The 20,143-nt window shown below is 37.5% G+C and overlaps 1 protein-coding gene across 2 annotated transcripts in view; it reads left to right on the top strand.

Moving 5' to 3' along the window:
• Nucleotides 1–17,624, top strand: part of LOC145985229 (uncharacterized) — a 75,250-nt gene extending 57,626 nt beyond the window's left edge. The window contains exons 18-23 of one of the 2 annotated variants that reach the window (XM_083118989.1): nt 1,171–1,289; nt 3,141–3,338; nt 5,170–5,295; nt 11,103–11,243; nt 12,014–12,055; nt 16,594–17,624. In XM_083118989.1, the coding sequence (XP_082975115.1) occupies nt 1,171–1,289; nt 3,141–3,338; nt 5,170–5,295; nt 11,103–11,243; nt 12,014–12,045 (616 nt within the window). In that variant the 3' untranslated portion in view covers nt 12,046–12,055; nt 16,594–17,624. Of the gene's footprint in view, nt 1–1,170; nt 1,290–3,140; nt 3,339–5,169; nt 5,296–11,102; nt 11,244–12,013; nt 12,056–16,590 lie in introns of both variants that reach the window. The other variant, XM_083118988.1, reaches the window with a different exon arrangement.
• The last annotated feature ends 2,519 nt before the right edge of the window (nt 17,625–20,143 follow it).

Genomic DNA, 20,143 nt, shown 5'->3' with positions numbered 1-20,143 from the left:
GCACTGGTAGATGGATTTCGTGCAATGCGTGATGTAGAAATATGCAAGAAGTGTAAGATTTCAATGAATAGAAGAATGCAGTTTGCTTCCAGGCTATTTCATGCCTGCATAGCTACATATGGGATGAAAAATGATCAGTAATGTCAGTAAAAGTCAGTTTTTGCATCTTTTGTTTATAATTTGCGATAATTTTGTTATTGCTATTGCATTATGGGGGATACATGACAACTTTCCAGCAAAATGACCGATTTTTCAGTTCTGTTAAAAATATTTTCTGTGCTGACAGTAGCTCAGTTATTTTTTTTGATATTGACTGTAATTGCTGAAAAATGCTTGTAATATTGTTTGAGGGCTACAGTTGTTCACCATATTGTGTTATCATGTCGCCTTTGCTATTAACCTTAATATTTTGGTACAAAATGAAAACATCAGCATAAAGGTATGACCTGATTGGCTATGGGAATGTTAGATAATATTTTTTTCAAAAAAATGAAATTCCAGTTTCACTTTTAAATGCAAATTTGTCAATAGGTTGTAATTAAATTGATCAGTAGAGAGTCAGTTATTTTGGTCAATTCAATTAGTAATATTGACCTTTTGATTAGTTTCCATCTTTGTGCACATCCTATACAACTGCTTCTCACATACTGAAATGAAAATACAGATATCAAGGAATGAATGTGTGCTTGTAGCTTTTCAGTGCGCCCATATATTGATGAGCTATAAAGTTGGAGAAATTACCTTTTTCATCCCTGTTATATTGTTTATTTATTTTAATTCGTAAAGTATTTTGTAATGAGTAGCATCAACTGATAACCACTTTGAACTGATATCAGTATTATTGCCAATACCCTAACTAACTAACTCCCTAGCCTTCTTAAACCCGAAGGTTCATGGCTGCAGCAACCAATACCCGTAGAATGTAAATATTTTATCTGTATTTAACTTTGAATCAATACTCTCTATCAACCGATAGTTATATGTTGGTATTACCAAAGCCATAGAAATGATTGTAGTTTTTTAAAAAATGATTTTTTTTGTTAATGCTTTCTGTAGATGACTGATAAAGAAAATGATTAGTTGCTTTCACATAACAGTTTCCTCTTGTATTTTATTTGAAAGTTTTCTTGAATGTCAGTGTTTTCTGGAAATTTAATTTATACATTTCAGCGAGCAAGGTGGCTCTTCTCCTGCACTTGACAATGACAGTTCAAAGTCTCATCAAGATTCCTCAGAGATAGACTTAGATAGCCTTGTTGAGGGCAACAAAGTGGATCATTTTAGTGAAGGTAAGTTTTCTGATTTAATGAATAGTATTTCATAGGTAAAGTTCCATGCTTCGCACTACTTCATTTTGGAGGTCATCTTCCATGAAATTGTGCGTGAATGCTTTTATATAGAAGTTGATCTACAATCTGCCTTTCAGTTTTGGGGGTAACATGGTTGTACTGAGGATCAACCTCCAAGACAAAATAGCGCTACTCTCAACAATAGGACTGAACAATGGATACACCCACAATACAGAGATGATCAAAAGAACCTACACCCAAATGAATTACATTCCCATACCACACCAGGCCAACCATTCAACATGAACGTACCACACAAGCCAGCATCCCAGACTAGAAGAGCCTTACCACACTTGAAGAGATATTACCAAAATTTGTATTCCCGCTGCATACAAGGCCAAATGTCAACAGAAACCAACACTAAACAACGTATAAGCACACTCCACCTGAAAGATCCCAGGCAAGCAGAATACATGCAGACTTGATGCACGATCTCCTAACACTGACACAAGGGATGCAATCCACACCGTGCAGAGCAGTACAAGACAGCAGACATCCCAATATACCAATCATCATCCACCTGTTCTGCTAGACAACAAAAATCATAAGTACTTTCAACCAGGAGCACAACAGAGAATTCAACCCAACAAACCACCAGATGGGAGAAATCACAACTACTGCCAACCAGAAACAATGATAGCAGTGACACCCTACCATCGCCATCCTAAACACCATAACCTGAGTTAATGAAGGAAGTAGTCCGTTGAAATTAATTGCAAAAACAAACCAAAAAACTACAATGTGGATATACAGAACGTAACCTATGTAATACCTAAACCATCTTTACCTGCCGATCAGGAATTATTAATACTAGTTTTAGTTCATAATATCAGAAGATTTAAATAATATATTGGCATGTTTTAATAACATCTATCTGGTTAGTGGTTGGAGATTGTATATATACAACTGTAATTTTTAGTTAGACTCCCTTTGTCTAGTAGTTTGCCATTTTTAGGAATTGTGAAATTCTTATGTTCATGATTCTACATAAAAATGTGCAACTAAAGGTTTTGGGTTTCAGTCCTGCCCTGAGCTCATGAGTATGTCCCTGCATCAATTTCATCTAATCATGATTCATTCTTATTGCTGCAGCAATTAGCCTATGAGCCAGAAGAGAAAATATAAATAAACAACAAGAACTTTGCACATTACCGTGATCTTTTTGATGCAGGAACATTGAACTCCTAATCAGTGGACAGTGGATAATTTCATGCACATTACTTTCTACCTCTCTAACTTAATCTCAATAATCAGAATGAATGCACATAGAATGCATTCTTTAGATTTGAACCCAAGGTTTCATAGCATGTTGCTTTGTATTCCTTGCACTGTCCAACATTGGCATTGTTATGTTTGTTGTTCATGCCTCAAACGTCAGGAAAGTTTTGAACAATTCCAGTTGTATTAATTTTATCATTGCTTGTTTTGTGGTCCTATATTGTAAATCGCAGAAATGTAAACTTTCTTTGTTTTCATTTGCACAAGTTTTAGCTTTAGGTAACTAAATATTATACATTGACTTTCAAATGACATCTAACTAAAAATCTACTCCAAGATCTGGTACTTCCTGCCATGGTTTGAAATCACATTACTTTATCTCAGGATGGGCTGCTGTTGAGACAACTGTGAAAAGATCCATATCCCACACAGACGTCACACATAATAAACTTAACGTTTCTTGTCACAATGTTAAAGAAATGTGTATATACACACCCAGTACTTGCCTACATATTACATTTTGGCCATTGGTCCAGATCAATGTTTCAGGTTTTTATTATATTCAAATTTCAGATTCATTATTAAATATCGAAGTTGGAGGCGAACCTAAACACCAAGGGTTGAAAATTTCTTCCAAGAAATCTTCTTTGGGACCTGATAAGGAATGTGAATCTCCATCTAAGAAAAGGCGACGAAGCAGAAAACGTTCAGGAGAGGGAAGCATCAAGCGTTCCAGACACTCCTCAGGAAGAACACCAGGGAGAAATACAGGTAAAGTCAGAAATATTATTTTCATCTTAATTATGCTTTGACTGTATTGTAATGCCAGTGCCAATACAGTCAAACCCGGATTTTACGTTTTTCAGGTGCCCATAAATAAAAGAAACTTAAAATGCGGGAAACATAAAAAGCGGAAAATCATAAGGGAGGGGTGAAACTCAAGTGTCAGTAAGAATTGACTACACAATCGACTCTTTAGGGGCATATTATGTCAAAAATTGTTTAACCATGATATAGAAGTATGATTATGAATTTCTAAGGAAAAAAGCAAGAACTGCTGTGAAAGTCAATGATGGATTAACGGGACCCACTTTCGTAGGGTAGGGACGGTGGATGACTGCTTCTAACTGCTGCTTATTAGGTTCAGTTCATGCATTTGAGTGGGATCTCCATTTACTCTGTAAACTGGTAATTACAGTAGTTGCTAGTTTTTGGGTGGTCCTACCCCACATCCCGTAAATGTGACATGGTGCTCATCACCATGAGCCCCATCATCCTTCCCTTGGGCATGCCACTGAGTGTTATTTACATCCATATTAATCGATGATTTATTATTGGATTTAGATGTCTTGTGAAGGGCAAACACCTCTTCCACCAATAGCTTTTTTTTTTGTCTTCCTGTCAACGTTTTAATATTGCATGATTTATTTTCAACACATGAATGGTTCCGAAGAAAACGGTGATTATATCATTCTTAGCATCATGTGCATTTCCTTCCTGCACTGCTCTGTGCGTTCAAGGCGTTGATCAGAAGGCAGAACAAGAAAAAATTGATCTTGTATTTTTTTTTTAACTCTCGCATTGTGTCTACTGCTCGTGTTTCCTAATCGTCAAAGCAAAACAACCTCCTTCTTCCCTTCAGAGTGAATGAGTCATAGCTCTGGAGCCAGGAGACGAAACATTGGCGCCGGTTGCCAGCTGCCCGCAAACACCCCTCCGACCGGTTTGTAACGGGAGGGAAGGGAAGGAGGAGACACACAGGTGATGGAGCGAGGCCAATGCCGTCTTTTCAGAAGTCTGTTAATTCCCACCCGGCCAAGTTGCAGAAAGAAGAAGGATTGGGGAGTGGGGGGTTGAAGGATCACTGTTTGACACTCTCCCATGTTGTCATGTCAATGTTTCAGACATAGGAGCAAGATTTTCGATGCAGGGCATTAAAGAATGAGAAACCAGCTCAATCGTTCAATTACTGCATAGATGTGCACAGTGGTGGATTTTATGAGCTCATTTGGTGGGAAGATGGGCAATTTTTTTTATATTGTTTATTATACCCTTTTCATCTTCACGGGGAATGCAAGAAGTGCTGTTTTCCCTTCCTGTCCATCAAGGGAGGTAGGCATAGGATAAATGTAACAAGTGCACCTCCTCCACCCCCTACACAGAACCTGCCTCTTTGCTCCCTCCTCTCGCATGAAAACTTAACATCTGGAAGTTCAAGGTCGCGAGGGAAATGAAACAGCTGCAAAAGCAAGGAAAAGGAGGGAAAAGTTGCCTTCTGGCAAATTTTACAACATCAGCACTTCTTGGAAAATGTATAAAGTGGGAAACAGGGGTTAGAGTGAACTTAAGATTGAGGTGAACGACCTATTATTTAACATAGCCTTTTGCCGGGACCTGGATGGCTGAATGTATTATGCGGGAATGTAATATCAGGGTTTCACTGTATCTCCATCAACTAGGAGAACAATTGAACCTGATGTCAATACACTGAAAACTAGAGATTCTTTCTTCTGCTAATTTTTTCACTTATTTTGCATTTTATTGCCATTTTCAGAACTAATATTAAGCCATAATTGTCACAAAACAATGTTTTTCATTGCAGGTGGTAGTGATAGCGATGATACTTCGGAGTACTCAGCTACAGGTTGTACAACTCTAACAAGCACAGAAAATATTCTTTCTTCCCACTCACCAAGACCTTCAAAGTACAACTTCTATGTGGAACTAGGTAAGTGAGGTGGTGTTTTTATGAATTTTAATCAACATAAATTCCACTTAAAAATAGCATTATAACAGCAGCAATTAGCTGTAGTTATATCATCTAACCCATGATGATAGTTCTTATTTTTAATGTCAATTGGTCTCATTTCATTGGGGCTATCATTGGCTCCTACAGTAAGTATGTTTACTATTATAAGCCATTGCATAATCATGTTGCATTGGTATTTTCTTTAGAAGCAGATAATTGACCTTGAAATCCTTGAAAAATCGAGAGAATTTTCAAACTTAATCCAACACCCTGAGAAATCAGAGGGGAAATATGTATTTTTAAGTTTCCAGGATTTGCATATGAAAATAACTTTTCTCCTTCTTTTTTCTTGAACCAACTTCTTGATGGAAGATATTAAGTGGATCATATGCGAAAGTATAGTGTAAGGTACAAGATCGGAAAGCCTGGAAAGCTTTGGCATAGAAAGATTTTTGAGTATGTTTGAACCATTCTAGGACATCCTGCTTCACTTCATCATCACTGCTGAAATGTTGACCTCTAAGGAATTCTTTTAGGGGTCCAAACAGGTGGAAATCACTTGGTGCCAAGTCTGGACTGTAAGGGGGATGTGGCAATAATTCCCAGCAGATTTCCTGGAATGTTTGCATAGTGCGTTGAGCAGTTTGAGGTCTTGAATTATCCTGCTGAAACAGAACATCCTTCATGATCAAACCAAAAAGCTGTTTTGGTACCCAGCATGCACTAACTTTTCGGAATGGCAAAATGTCATGAATTATTGTGTTTACTGTTCCTACCGAAAGATTAAACAGCTTAGCAATTTCACGACAGGTTATGCAACGATTGTCAATGATAAGTTGTTCCACGTGCTGAATGTTCCCAGGAATGACTACTGTGGGCTGGGAACCACTACAACCGGGATTGCCGGTGACAGACGTACATCCGTCTTTGAAGCGCTTGTACCATTCAAATGTCTAACAGCGGCTGAGTGTTTCATCACCGTACTGTGTTTGCAGTCTTCTGTAAATTTCAGCTGGTTTTATGCCCTCCTTGACTAAAAACTCCATCACCACATGCTGTTCCATGTACATGTTGTATGATAGTACAACAGTCATTTGAAATTTAATTGTTTACTGGCTGCTTCTCTTGAATTGTTATAACCAGAACCGAACTGAGATTTTTGTGTTGTGTCTCAAATTCTAAATATCCAGAAAATTATGCAAATTGCATATTTTTCATTATTTTTGCAAAATTGTGAGTAGAAATGGGTTTTGTGATTAAGTATAATCTATACAAAATTTGTATAAAAATAGTCTTACGTGAGTGAGTATAGAATTTTAAAACTACATTTCAGGGTTCAGCTGTGCCCTTCCTCAGGTTCTTTTTCCTCTAGGCACAAATCATTTTATGCTGCATCAAGAGTGTTAAAAGGTTTGGTTAAAAAACACTTGTTAAAAACAGGTCACCACCGTTCCTTTAAAAACCCCAGTTAAAAATCCTGCTTTAAGGTGTTCCCCATTCTCCGTAAGACCTCTTTTCCTGGGATCCTATTAAATTGATTAAACACATTTCGTTGTTCTGCTTGTTCTGACAGTCTACTCCTGACCGAGAAGTCGTAAAGGTTATTTTCCCCCTCCTACGCTGTTCCGCCTTCCCCTACTTGCGTCACCAATCCAACTCAAACTCTCATTCTACCTCAACTGCTAGTATCACTTCTGGAGTAACATGGAATCCTATCCTACAATCTTCTTTCTTTGTTCTATCCCATTTTTTAAAAGAAATCACCCATCCCTCTTCTAAATTTTCATCATCTCTGTTCAATTTGTTTACTTTTCCCCATGCAAATATTCAGTCTCGTAGACATTTCTATTCAATTTGTTGCCTTCTTTTCTAATGACCTCTTTCTTTACTATCTTATGTCCGCTTACAATTGTATGTTCGGATAATCTGGTTTTGGGGACACCCTCCCTAATGTCATCCTCGTGTTCTCCCTGTCTTATACGCATACTTCTTCCTGTCTGTCCTATATACTCTTTTCCACATTCACATCTAATCCTATACATGCCTTTGGCTTCCTCAGGGTTTCCGTTCCCGTTTCCTCCTTTTTTATATTCGGTAAAATATTTCTCTATATTCCATGGAGCCATCATCCCACATCTAATCCCATACTCTCGTACTGTGTTCTTAATTTTTTCGGATAACCCTTTATAATAACCCTACAAAACTAACATTCTCCTTACTTTTTTCTTCTTTTCCCTCCCGCTTTGTTTCCTCATTCTTATCTTTATTTCTCTCGGTTGATGATTTTCCGCACGTTCCTTTGTATGTGATTCATTTCATGGTTCTTAAATCCAGTTTTTATTCCTACCTCCATTATCCATTCCTCTTCCTTTACCCTTTCTTCCTCCCCACTACATAGTCTTTCTGCTCTAATAAAGAAGTTGAGGTATACGTTCGTTTTAACCCTGCTTGGATGTTCCGATTCTTTATGGATGTACAAGTCCCCGGCTAATTGTTTGTGATGTACCCCCGTTCTTATTTTCTTACCCGTCTTGGTAATACTGAGATCTAGGAAATTAATTTTATCACCTACAAGGTTTTCTCTAGTGAATTTAATCCATTTGTCTTGTTTCTCTAAACATTCGAAAACCTTATCCAACCCTTCCTTCTTCCCTATTATTAAGATATCATCTACATATCTCCCATAGTATTTAATTCCGTCTCTAGCCTGTTCTAGAGCCGCCAACTCTATGTAATTAATAAAAATGCCGCCGATGATTCCGGATACCGGGTTACCCTTTGCTAACCCTTCCTTCTGCTGAAATATCTTATCTTTTACATAAAAGTAGTTGTACCCTGTTACCAAAAAGAACCACCTAACATATTTCCATGCTATTAAAATGTCCACCCCTTTTTATAACAACCATCTCTGTAGACAATCCGCAGGCCTTTCGCTGGGTACACTCTGGTATAAATTAACCACATCAAAACTGCTAATTTCGTCCCCTTTACTAAGTTCTAAATTTTCCACTAACTTCCAAATGCAATCAAAATCCAAACCCAAATTCAAAAAAAGACCGAACTTTTTTAATAGCCCGCCAACGGTTGCAAATGGCGTGAGCCTTTTACTGGGTTCCGATCTATGCATTAGTTGTCGAGTAGCAGCCGATTGAGTGAGGTCGTGCACAAGCGGATCGTCAGATTATTGACAAAGCAACAATGAAAGAGTTGGAGGGACAACGTGTGTGTGTGAAATTTTGCATAAAACTTGGGAAAACTTCTACGGAAACATTCCAAATGCTTAACCAAACATACTGGGATGACTGCATGAGCCGAACGAAGTGCTATGATTGGTTTAAGCACTTTAAGGAGGTCATGAGTTCGATTCTCGAAAATCCAAGGGCTGGACGACCTTCCACGTCAAAAGACAACCAAAATGTTGAAATTGTTCGCACTGTGATTCGTGAAAATCGTCATTCAACTGTCCGTGAGGTTGCTGAAGAAGTTGGCATAGGTGTAGGATCCTGCCATAAAATCCTGACTGAAAAACTTGACATGCATTGCGTCAGTGCAAAATTCGTTCTGTGTTTGTTGTTGACAGATGACTAGAAGCAGAATCGAGTTCAAATCTGTCGGGACCTGCTTGCAAATGCGAATGCGGATGAAAACTTTCTCAAGAACATCGTAACAGGAGATGAGACATGTGTTTACGGATGTGATGTGCAAAAGAAGAGGCAGTCTTCGCAATGGATGGGGAAAGAGTCTCCTCGACCAAAGAAAGTGCGGATGAGTCGGTCAAAAATCAAGGTGATGATGGTTGTGTTATTTGATTGGAGAGGCGTTGTGCACCATGAATTTGTACCACCTGGTCAGACGGTAAACAAGGAAGTCTACCACAGAATTCTAACATGATTAAAATCACACTTCTTTTATGCCCCACGCATCCTAGTCTCAGGTCTTGGCCCCTGCAGACTTTCTTCTCTTTTCCAAAATGAAAATCATTTTGAAAAGGACGGCGTTTCCAGACCATCGAGGAAATACAGGAAAATGTGATGAGAGTACTGCGCGCCATCAAAGAAAGTGCTTGCAGGAGGCATTCCAAAATTGGAAGAAACGATTGCAACGGTATATTGACGTTGGGGGGGGGGGGAGTACTTTGAAGTGGATAGTGGTTGAAATTGTGTATCATGAGCAATAAAAAGAAGGCAACAAATTGAATAGAAATGTCTACGAGACTGCGAATATTTGCATGGGGAGAAGTAAAAAATTGAACCAAGATGATGGAAATTTAGAGGAGACATGGGTGAATTTTTTTAAAAAAATGGGATAGAACAAAGAAAGAAGATTGTAGGATAGGATTCTATGTTACTCCGGAAGTGATACTAGCGGTTGAGGTAGAACGAGAGTTAGAGTTGGATTGGTGACTCAAGTAGGGGAAGGCAGAACAGCATGGGAGGGGGGAAAATAACCTTTACAACTTCTCGGTCAGGAGTAGACTGTCAGAGCAAGCAAAACAATGGAATGTGTTTAGTGAATTTAATAGGATCCCAGGAAAAGAGGTCTTGCGGAGAAGGGGGAACACCTTAAAGCAAGATTTTTAACTGGGGTTTTTAAAGGAATGGTGGGTGGTGACCTGTTTTTAACAAGTATTTTTTAACCAAACCTTTTAACCTATTCCTCTTAACACACTTGAAGCAGCATAAAATGATTTGTGCCTAGAGGGTAAAGAACCTGACGAAGGGGGCAGTTGAACCCCGAAACGTAGTTTTGAAATTCTATACTCACATAAGTAAAACTATTTTATACAAATTTTGTATAGATTATATTATACAGTGAGTAACTCGCACAATACGTAAATATGTTGTGATTAAGTGATTATCTGATGAAAAGTTATGAATAGTTACAAACAAAACTCTGCTTGGTTGCTATGAAATAATTTTTGAGTTTGGTATCGGTGGAAATCAGTATAGCATATCGGCAGATTATTCTTTGTAATAGATTAGATTTCATTGTATTTTTAGCCCTTGAGAAAGATGTGTGTGTAGTAAGTTGAACCATTGAGCAAATTAAATAATTTAGGCCACTAGAGAAATAAGAGTTGTTACTTATAATTAGGGATGGGACCGATTAATCGGTACTCTATCGGTATCGGCCGATATAGGCATATCGGTGTATCGGTTTATCGGTAAAATTACCGATTATTTTACCGATCCAATATATCGATTATTATCTAATAATTTAGTGCAAAATTCTGCCATTTTGTTGTAATTTTTAGGGATAATATTCATGCCATACTTTCTAAAAAAGAAAATGTCTAAATATGCAATTTATCTTGCACTGCAGTCACCTTGAAACACACATTTATTAAAGAGGTCAGTGAACTGTTCAGGTTCTTCAAGGACCATTTCTAATTTTATATCGGATCGGTAGAATATCGGTTATCGGTATCGGTAAATTTTATATCGGTACTTTATCGGTATCGGCCAAAATTTCATATCGACCCATCCCTACTTATAATATTATTTGTAAATTGGAAAATTCCCTTTATCCTGGTTATTCTTAAACATGCTAGTGTTATTTTTACGATGTCTGTGATGTATCTACTTTCGTAAGCCAATATTGATGATAACACTCCAACATATTACTGCAAACACTCAAACTTTTAAGACTCTTGTTTTAATTAATTATAGTGTCTGCATGTTTCCATATCTATCGAGGTATGTGAGCCCAAGAAATATCTGCAAAATTTCTGTGTATAGTTACTTGTCAAATTTTCTGTTAATAAACATTTTTCTTGTAATTAATAGATCCCGAGCTAGATGGGACGCAGAGGATAGCCCTGTTGCAGCAAAAGCTTCAGGAACTGAGGAAGACGTACATATCTGTGAAAGCAGAGTTGGCTTGCATCGACAGACGAAGAAAAAAGCTCCGAAGGAGGGAAAGGGAAGGTAAGAACATTAATTTGCCTTTTTCTCTTCATGCTACCTCAGTAAAACTGATGTGCTAGTAAATATGTCACAGTTTTCATTGTAGTAGGAGTGCAGCAGCAGCAACTGTATATTATCTGTAGATATATATGTATTTTTTTACCTGGTACTGCTTTATTTGTTTATTATTACAAGGCTGGTTCAAGAAAAACTTTCTTGGATTTTTCTACATGTGGTAACCAAAACTATCATAGTATACATGTGACTCCCCTTTATGCACAAGAAGTATCCAATCCCTTTGCTTTGCAGGTGAACACCAAGAAAGGAAGTGTTCTGAAGAAGAGTGTTTACTCATGCCTTCAGTCAAATTATATCACAGGGGAGCAGGGCACAGCACTAGTGCTGCAGGTTTATGGTGAGTGTGTGATGTTGCATCATACAGATACCATAATGATATAGCCCTGTATGAAATACTTCATAATTTCCAAAGCTATTCAAAAAGGGGGTAGTCAAAAAAACTATAGTCAGCTTTAACAGAAGTATAGCTTCCAGCATTTATTTGACAAGTGACAGCCGTATACAGTTCAGATTAGTACATACATTTGTATAAATTTCCACCCAAGTCTTTTTTGAACAAGTCTCGTACATTCTTGGTAATTTTACAGTAGTAATCAGTAATTAACTTTCATAATTCTTCCATTTTATTAATATTGTTGTTAATGTAAAAAAGGGAATTCATGTACACTGTTTTTTTTAAATATACTTCTAAATATGCAGTTTCTTTTTTCAAGGTGAATCCGATCAGATCCATCTAGTTACATAAAATTATTGAGGTGAGTAAAATATCCAGGTTCTGAACTAACTGTTCACTATTTTATATCAGATTGGTACATTATAAGTATTGGTAATTTTCATTTATTTCGATACTCCATTGGTGTCAGTAAATCTTAAACATCAGTGCATCGATAATTAGTTAATTACGATAGGTCACACTAAAAGTTTTTAGACACGCGCAAATAAAACACTGGAGACCAAAAGTATGAATGCTATAATTTTTCAAAGTATTCTCCATGACAGTTGATACACTTGTTCATCCGCTCAAACCAAGTGTGAAAGCACTGGGACCACACATCTGCAGGCACCTCTTGAATGCACTGAACGAAGGCGGTGACTGCCTCCTCGGGGGTAGGAAATGAAGAACCTCGTAATGTATCCTTGATTTTAGGGAACAGGAAGAAATCACAAGGGGCGAGGTCGGGACTGTAAGGAGGATGAGTCATTTCTTCGATGTTGGAGGCTTTGAAGAATTCAATTGTTCGTACTGCTGTATGGCTGCGTGCATTGTCTTGATGCACAATAATGCGACTTCGTGGGCGTTTTTCACGAACTTTCCGTACGATCTCCGGTAAACAAACCGTAGTGTACCATTCAGCATTAACGATCCGACGTCCCTGTAGCGGCACTGTTGCAATATGGCCCGTCCGACTGAAGAAAGTGGCAACCATTTGTTTGCCAACACTTCGTCGCTTCCTGACTTTTGTTGGTGGGTCTTCATCCGGGAAGATCCACTGCGTCGACTGTCGTTTGCTCTCGGGTTCATAACAGAACACCCAAATTTCATCACCTGTTACGATGTCATACACTGCATTTGATTGTCCTTGGTTAAATTTGTCCAGCATTTTCATGCACCATGTAACCCGTGCCTGCTTTTGCTCCTGAGTAAGATGGTGTGGGATCCATCTGGCACAGAGCTTCCTGGCACCAAGGTGGTCATGCAGGATCGTTTGAACCTGACTCATACCAATACCCAGTGTTGCACTAATAACTGCATATGTCACCCGGTTATCCTCCTCTATCATGCGACGCACTCTGTCGACGTTTTCTTGAGAAGTTGCTGTCACAGGACGACCATCACGTAATTCATCACTGAGTTTCTGACGTCCACGTCGAAATTCTAAAAACCAATTAAACACAGTCGCACGGCATGGGGCTTCCTCCTGAAATGCATTTCGGAGCCTTTCATAACGTTGCTGCTGCGTTAAACCTGCTCGAAAATCGTAAAAAATCATTGCTCTGGAGTGCTCCCGTGTTAAATCCATTTTACTGTACACACACGACAATAATTGACTAATTTCTGGCACACAACAATTAACAACTATAAATTCTGCAGCATTATCACACTTCACAGACTACTAACTTCAACATATCCTAGAGACAATGTATTGCTGCAATCAGTGTTGCCGCATCTAAAAACTTTTAGTGTCACCCACGTACTTATTATTAGTAATGTTAGTAGTGTTAACCACATGGTGTACATGTGGCCATACATAGCACAGTGGATTAATGACTTTTCTCTGCAGGGATGACCCCCCTTTTTTTTCGTTCATGCTCACAAAATTTATTATAATGATGTAGAGGAAAACCTCATTAATATGATATTGGTTAATACAAAGTACCCTTTAATCCGAAGTTCTTTCCATTCCCCAGCCGATAAGATTTATAATGTATTTCAGTACGGATAAATCGAAATACGGATAATTTTTAATACGAAGTTGTTTACAAGACCCTTTGGTCTTATCTAAGAGCTGCTGACAACTCGAGGGAAATGGCCTGAAATGCCCACTGGACATGCATTTTTTGTCAATGTGCATGGCAGGTCAAGCTCTTTCATCGCTTAATACGTCACCTTGAAAATAAATATTCACCAGTGCCAGATGAGAAATGCGAGATACGATTGCAGGAATGTTCCAAAATACAAGATGTGTGGTGCCAGGAAGTCTAGCTCTGAGCTCGAGATTCAGCAGTTTCCCGTGAGCGAGCAACTCTTGGCCTGGTAGCCGACAACTTCCAGTAACCACTTTCATTAAAAACGTGTTCTTTGTGCCCTGTAGATTCATAAAAAAGGGAAACTGTTACAGATAATCAAAGCCACATAGGCCAACTAAAAATCGTGAACCTGCTTAATGCATTGTCATCTAGGTTTCTGCAAAAGTTTACCTCGATCTTACGTATGTTGTAACTCCCGTTTCCCAACTGTGACTGTCATAAAATTTGCCAAGAAAGTGTTCTTTTGGCTGAGTGACTTCTCCCTCTTTTCCTATCAGCAAACAAGGGGGCGGGGTGGCAGTTGGTGTGGGTAGCAACTTTGAAAGAAGTTTTAGGTGGATGAGCAGTGGTTTTTGATTCTGATGTGCGGGGAGTTGTGGTTTTGCTCATGTAAAAGTCACCGCACACGTGGCAGATAATAATGTATATCAGGTTGGAGGAGTGTGAAGTGCCTTTGAGGTAGAGATGAAGTTGCCCACAGCAGCATGAATATGATGGGTGAGGAAGCATCAACTGGCTACGCTGCAGTATGATGCCATATTTTTCTTCTCCAGTGAACATGCAGCCAGGCTGCAAAAATTTCCATTTTGTGTGTTAAATGATTCCAGTTTCCTTCCATTTGTATATATGTACCCTTCTGGCTCCTTTCCTTTCTTTTTTCATAAGTGAATATTGAATTTACTATGAAAAAATAAATATGCTGACCAAGGCAGTAATTTATGTTTTTAATAAAATAAATTACTGCCTTGGTCAGCATATTTATTTTTTCATAATCATGGAAACAAGGCTTAATGGTGTTGAATTTACTAGTACTTGTAACCGATAGTACACTTATCTGCTGTAAAATAGTACTTTTTTTAATAGTATAATAATATGCTTACTGCGATAACCTAATTGGAAAGAACCTGAAAAAGTACAGGTGGCTTCTCTTTCGCCACTGTGAACAAATTATGTTTGTTAGCATGGTTGAAGACATTAAATTAGATGTCTGGCAACATTTTCACTGTTGCCAAATTGGTGCCTAGGCCCTGATCACAACTCAATATGCTAGGCATTCAATTTCCAATTTTCCAAATCCTCTTATCTCTAGTTTACAGCAGTCTGCTCTCTCATTTTGCATAATTGCATCAACATTTGCTAATACAGTCACGGACACTTCTGGCTTGTAACAGTACCATTGACTCAATGGAATCGTTACAACCCAGAAGTGTCCATGACTGAACAAACAGTACAAAACACTGGGAAAAAATACAAATAAATTTTTGCTAGGAAAAAATTCATAACTTGAACGCAAGTAGGAAATCACTTTTTGTTTGTATTGACTAGGCAGGGACTTTTCGTTTGTCAGGTACATTTTTGAGAGTATAACCTTTCATCCTAATTTTTAATTATTTTAATTGTAGATTTCCAGTGAAAACTGAAACATATTCTCAGTTATAATGATTCAGTGTATTTGTAAACAGCTTGTAGCTTTTTTGCAAAAGTTTAATGTTTTAATTATGTCTGGAAACCAGAGGCTCTGCTTGTTTTATCTTTCCCATATGTGGCACCAGCACACTCCAGTCCAGTTACCTAATTTCATGCTATACCATATTGATAAGGTATGTTTGGAAAGTAAGTACCACTTGCAAATATTTCTGCTGCTGATCTGCGGTGATTCTGCAGATGTGTAATGACTTCCTTAAGAAAAACCACAGACACCATTATGGTACAGTACATCATTGTTAACAGACACCATTACGGCACAGCACATCAGTGTTAGGTATTATCTGCATGTTTTAACACATCTAAGACAATTGAGTGCTCCACCAATTGTGAAATATGATCCATTTCTTGAATGCAATAAACATTCATTGTCATAAGTGAGGGAATGGGTCAGCCAGTCAAAAGCTCTAGTCAGTGATGACTTTTTTTTTCGGCAGTCAGACAAACATTTATAAGAACTGATAGTTCACAATTTCATTGATTTTGCATTTTCCACAAATTTTAAGGACTTTTTTTTCTTCAAAGTGATGAAGTTCTTTGTTGTGCAGCATTTCCTAAAAAAATTAACACCAAGGGTGTAATGCCAAACTGGCTGTCTTCACAGATTCTCCACAGTGACCTCCCAGATAGTGCAGTGGCTAACACTGTTCCCTTGTAATGAAGGTATCCAACATTTTGTGCCTGGTGCAGGCTATTGCATAGTGCTTCAGATCCCTTTTTTAAACTGTACATCTAGTCCCAATTAGCTTATTTGACCAGAAAGTGAACTTAAATTTTGAAAATACTAGAAGCTATTCATTTTAAAAAGGGGGGATACAGAAATTGTTACCCCAATATGATAAATGCCTCGATAAATATGAAACTTGTGGTAAATTTGGTAATAATTCATACTTCAATTGTATATTTTTAATAGTCTAAGTGTACTTACTTCATAACATGCCTTGTATATTTGAATTTTAATGGTGCATAGTTAATGTTTCATGAACTGCAGTTTATAATACTTAAGTATAGAGAAATGCAGATAGATATTTTTACATTTTTCTTTTTCTTAATCCAGCAGAGAGAGCCATGAAGCAAGAAGTTCCAGGATCATGATGCTAGAATGTCATTCATGATAAGTAATCTGCCTTTGAGGAGGTGATAATTTATGCCATTTCTTATGAAGGTTCCAAAATGTGTAATTTTATACAGAGGGAAATATTTTCATGTTAGTTACGAGTAGTTTTTTTCTGAGATTTTAATAAAAACAGTGTTTGTTTTATTATAGTGTATTAAAAAGCGACTTAATGAACAATGAATGTCTTTAAAAAGCAATACAAAATAACATCCAATGAGATCATATGCGTAACAAATGGGAAATGATAATGATACTGTTTTAGAGTAACAGACAATGTTTTATATAATTTTACATGGTGACAAACCAGTCATAATTGAAGAGCAGTTTTTGACAAGGGAGTGCTATATTTACATTCATAGCATAATAAGAACTTTGCCTATATGTTGTGTCTTGTATTTAAAAAAATAATAATAATAAATGAGAATATTTTGTATATGTATATATAAATATTTCATGACGTTTAAAATTTGCCTCCATTTTAAAGTGTAGTGTATTATTAAGTGACAGGAAGTGGTAAAGATATTACAAAAGCATTTTATTTGCTCGACCTAATAGGTGAAATTTTATAGAAAACTGCTTGACTTAATTCGGGTACTGGAAAGGCCTGCAACTTATCTTCGCTGACAATGATGCTGGATCCTAAGTAATGCAAATAAGTAGGTATTTTAGTTGTATGAATATATTGTTTAAAAATATATAGAAATTGATTTTCCTGTAAGTTATATTGATTCTTCTTTTGTAAAGGATGAAATCTTTTTATCAATCGAGAAAAACTAACAAGACAACTGTTTCTGTGCAATTATTGCCTAAAGATCTCAAAGTATCATTGTAAGATTGTAATGTGAAAAATGCTTTTGTTCATGCCGTCTTTGTTTTCTGCAGTGTATGTGTAAATGTTTCTTATATATATATATTATATATATATAAACCCCCAAGTATGTATCTATTGTTACAAATATAGATAAATAATTTTGTTTCAAAATGTTTATCTTACCCACTATTCGTGACCTTTATGTGCATATGTGAGATTCTCAGTCACATCACCCATTTACCTGTAGCATATAGTTATTTCTTTATGTGTGAAATCTAGGCCTAAGCTGACAACAATCTGCAGTGGAAAATCAGTTATGCTTTTCAGAGGGTTGATTAAATGAAACTTGTGGGGAAATGTAGAATCTGGGAGTTTGACTTGAAAATATTCCGAAGTTCACGGAATACATATTAAAATAACTGACATTTAATCACAGAATTCATCTTTCCACACAATTCTTGTGCAAAGGTAATGGAAGTATTGAATTTTACATAACTTCCAGCAAGCTTGCTTGATTTAAATTGGGTAGATTTAAATCTCTGATTAAATCGTGTATTTTTTTCTCGATAAGACTAGATATCTCTTATACGAGGGATATCAAAAAGTAATTGAGTAATTTTTTTACAGCCAAACGGAAATGTATTCACAAAAACTGAAATATACATTTTGAAGGTTGAACATTACTCTACTTTTCCACATAACATCCATTCACATTTATACATTTGTCCCACTGTGACACCAATTTTTCGATGCCCATGTGGTAGAAATTGTTCAGCTCGATGCGTAACAAATGAAGCACGGCTGTCACAACATTCGTGTCGCAGCTGAAGTGTTTGCAGGCAAGGTGTTCCTTCAGTGGGCCGAACAGGTGAAAGTCTGATGAGGCCAGGTCTGGGTTGGATGCTTGAGAATTTCCCAATGCCAGGAATTGACTTTTTGCATCACTGATGCAGCCATGAGCATTGTCATGGAGAATGATGACCTCCTCCAAAGATTTTGTTGGACGTTTACGCTCATAGATGATCCAGTGTGACACAATATGCAGCAGCATTTGCAGTTGCTCCATTTACCCCAAAATCAGCAAGAATGACACCCTGACTGTCCCAGAAAACAGTAAGCCAAAAATTTCCTGCAGACGGGGTTGTCCTGAATTTTTTGGGTGGGGCCGAGTTTGTGTTTTTCCATACCATACACTGTCGCTTTCGTTCAGGGGTGTAATGGAAAAACCCACGATTCATCCCCGGTAACAATACGGTCAAGGAATGCGTTTCCAGCCCTATGGTACCAGAGCAAATGCTCAAGACTGTATCCCATACGGTGTGGTGTGAGCTGTCTGAGGACCCATCTCACTAACATTTTGCAATACCCAAGTTCTTCGTGGATGATGGTGTATGCACTGCCATATGAAATGCCCACTGCATCCGGTTTGGATTGTTGACTGCCAGTCCTCCTGAATCAATGCCTCCACAGTGCCAACATTGCTCTGTGTGGGGGATGTGCGAGGCCGTCCAGAACGGGGTTCATCAAAGACATTTACACACCCTGCATTGAACTTTGCACACCAGTTACAGACATTTGTGAATGTCATGCACATGTCCCCATACACTGCATACAACTCACGATAGATTTCAGGTGGTTTCTATCCCTTTGACCACAGAAATCGAATCTCACTCTGCAGCTCAACTGTGTCGAACATCTCGAGCATAGCTGCCATTTTGAAACAACTGTCTCTCGGTGTGCACGTGGTGCACACACCTGTCATCTCGTGGAAAGGTGGCGAAATACATGTACTTAATGTATATTTCAGTTTTTGTGAATACATTTCCATTTGGCTGTAAAAAATGTACTTGATTACTTTTTGATATCCCCTCGTAGTTTGGGAATAGCAAGAGGGAAAAGATGCATGCTTGCATGTTTTTGTTAACTTGTAACAATATGTAAGACACACAAACTACAATAAAATAAACTTCACAGCTTACCAAACAAAATTGCCATTATTAGTGGTATCTGAATTATAAAGTATCACTTTCAATTTCACATATTAATCAGTAATTTTGCAGATCCTGTGAATCTTGTAGAACATAATTTTACTTAATTCGGAGACAATTTTTGATAGAAGTGGATTTTATCGTATGTGTGCATTCATGAATATTTTTAAGGATCTCTCCGGTATTGGTGATTTGGTGCATAAAACATAGCACTTGTCCAAGAATCCACCTATGTCCAAATAGTTGTGTTCTCAGACTCTGAAATTAATATATTTTTATGAAGAAATCAGTATGCAAAAAGAACCCTTCACCATCAAGAAAACTTCAGTAGATTTGCATAGGGTTATATTCACTAATAATATAAACAACATATTCCTTCCTGTTACAAGAGGTGATGTTGCACATATATCTTATTTGTATCATTAAACTCAGTGGAGTTGAAAGAAGAAACCAGTGCCACTACTGATATGAATAAAAACATTTGTGCAACATCACGTTTATAACAAAAAGAAATGTGTTTATATTTAATTAAATAGTGAATTAAATGTGTGTATTTTCCAACACAAGGTATAAGACATAGACATAACTGGAATACTAAAGGAGCTTTCAGACAGTATGACCAATCAGCATTGGGCATACATGCCCACACACAAATAACCACAGGCCAACCTAAGTACAAGGGCCATTAGGTTGG

Source organism: Lepisma saccharinum, chromosome 3, assembly GCF_977018435.1.
Source record: "Lepisma saccharinum chromosome 3, izLepSacc3.1, whole genome shotgun sequence".
Classification (NCBI taxonomy): domain Eukaryota; kingdom Metazoa; phylum Arthropoda; class Insecta; order Zygentoma; family Lepismatidae; genus Lepisma; species Lepisma saccharinum.
Note: the sequence above shows the minus strand (reverse complement) of the source record. Positions and strands in the feature narration are given on the sequence as shown.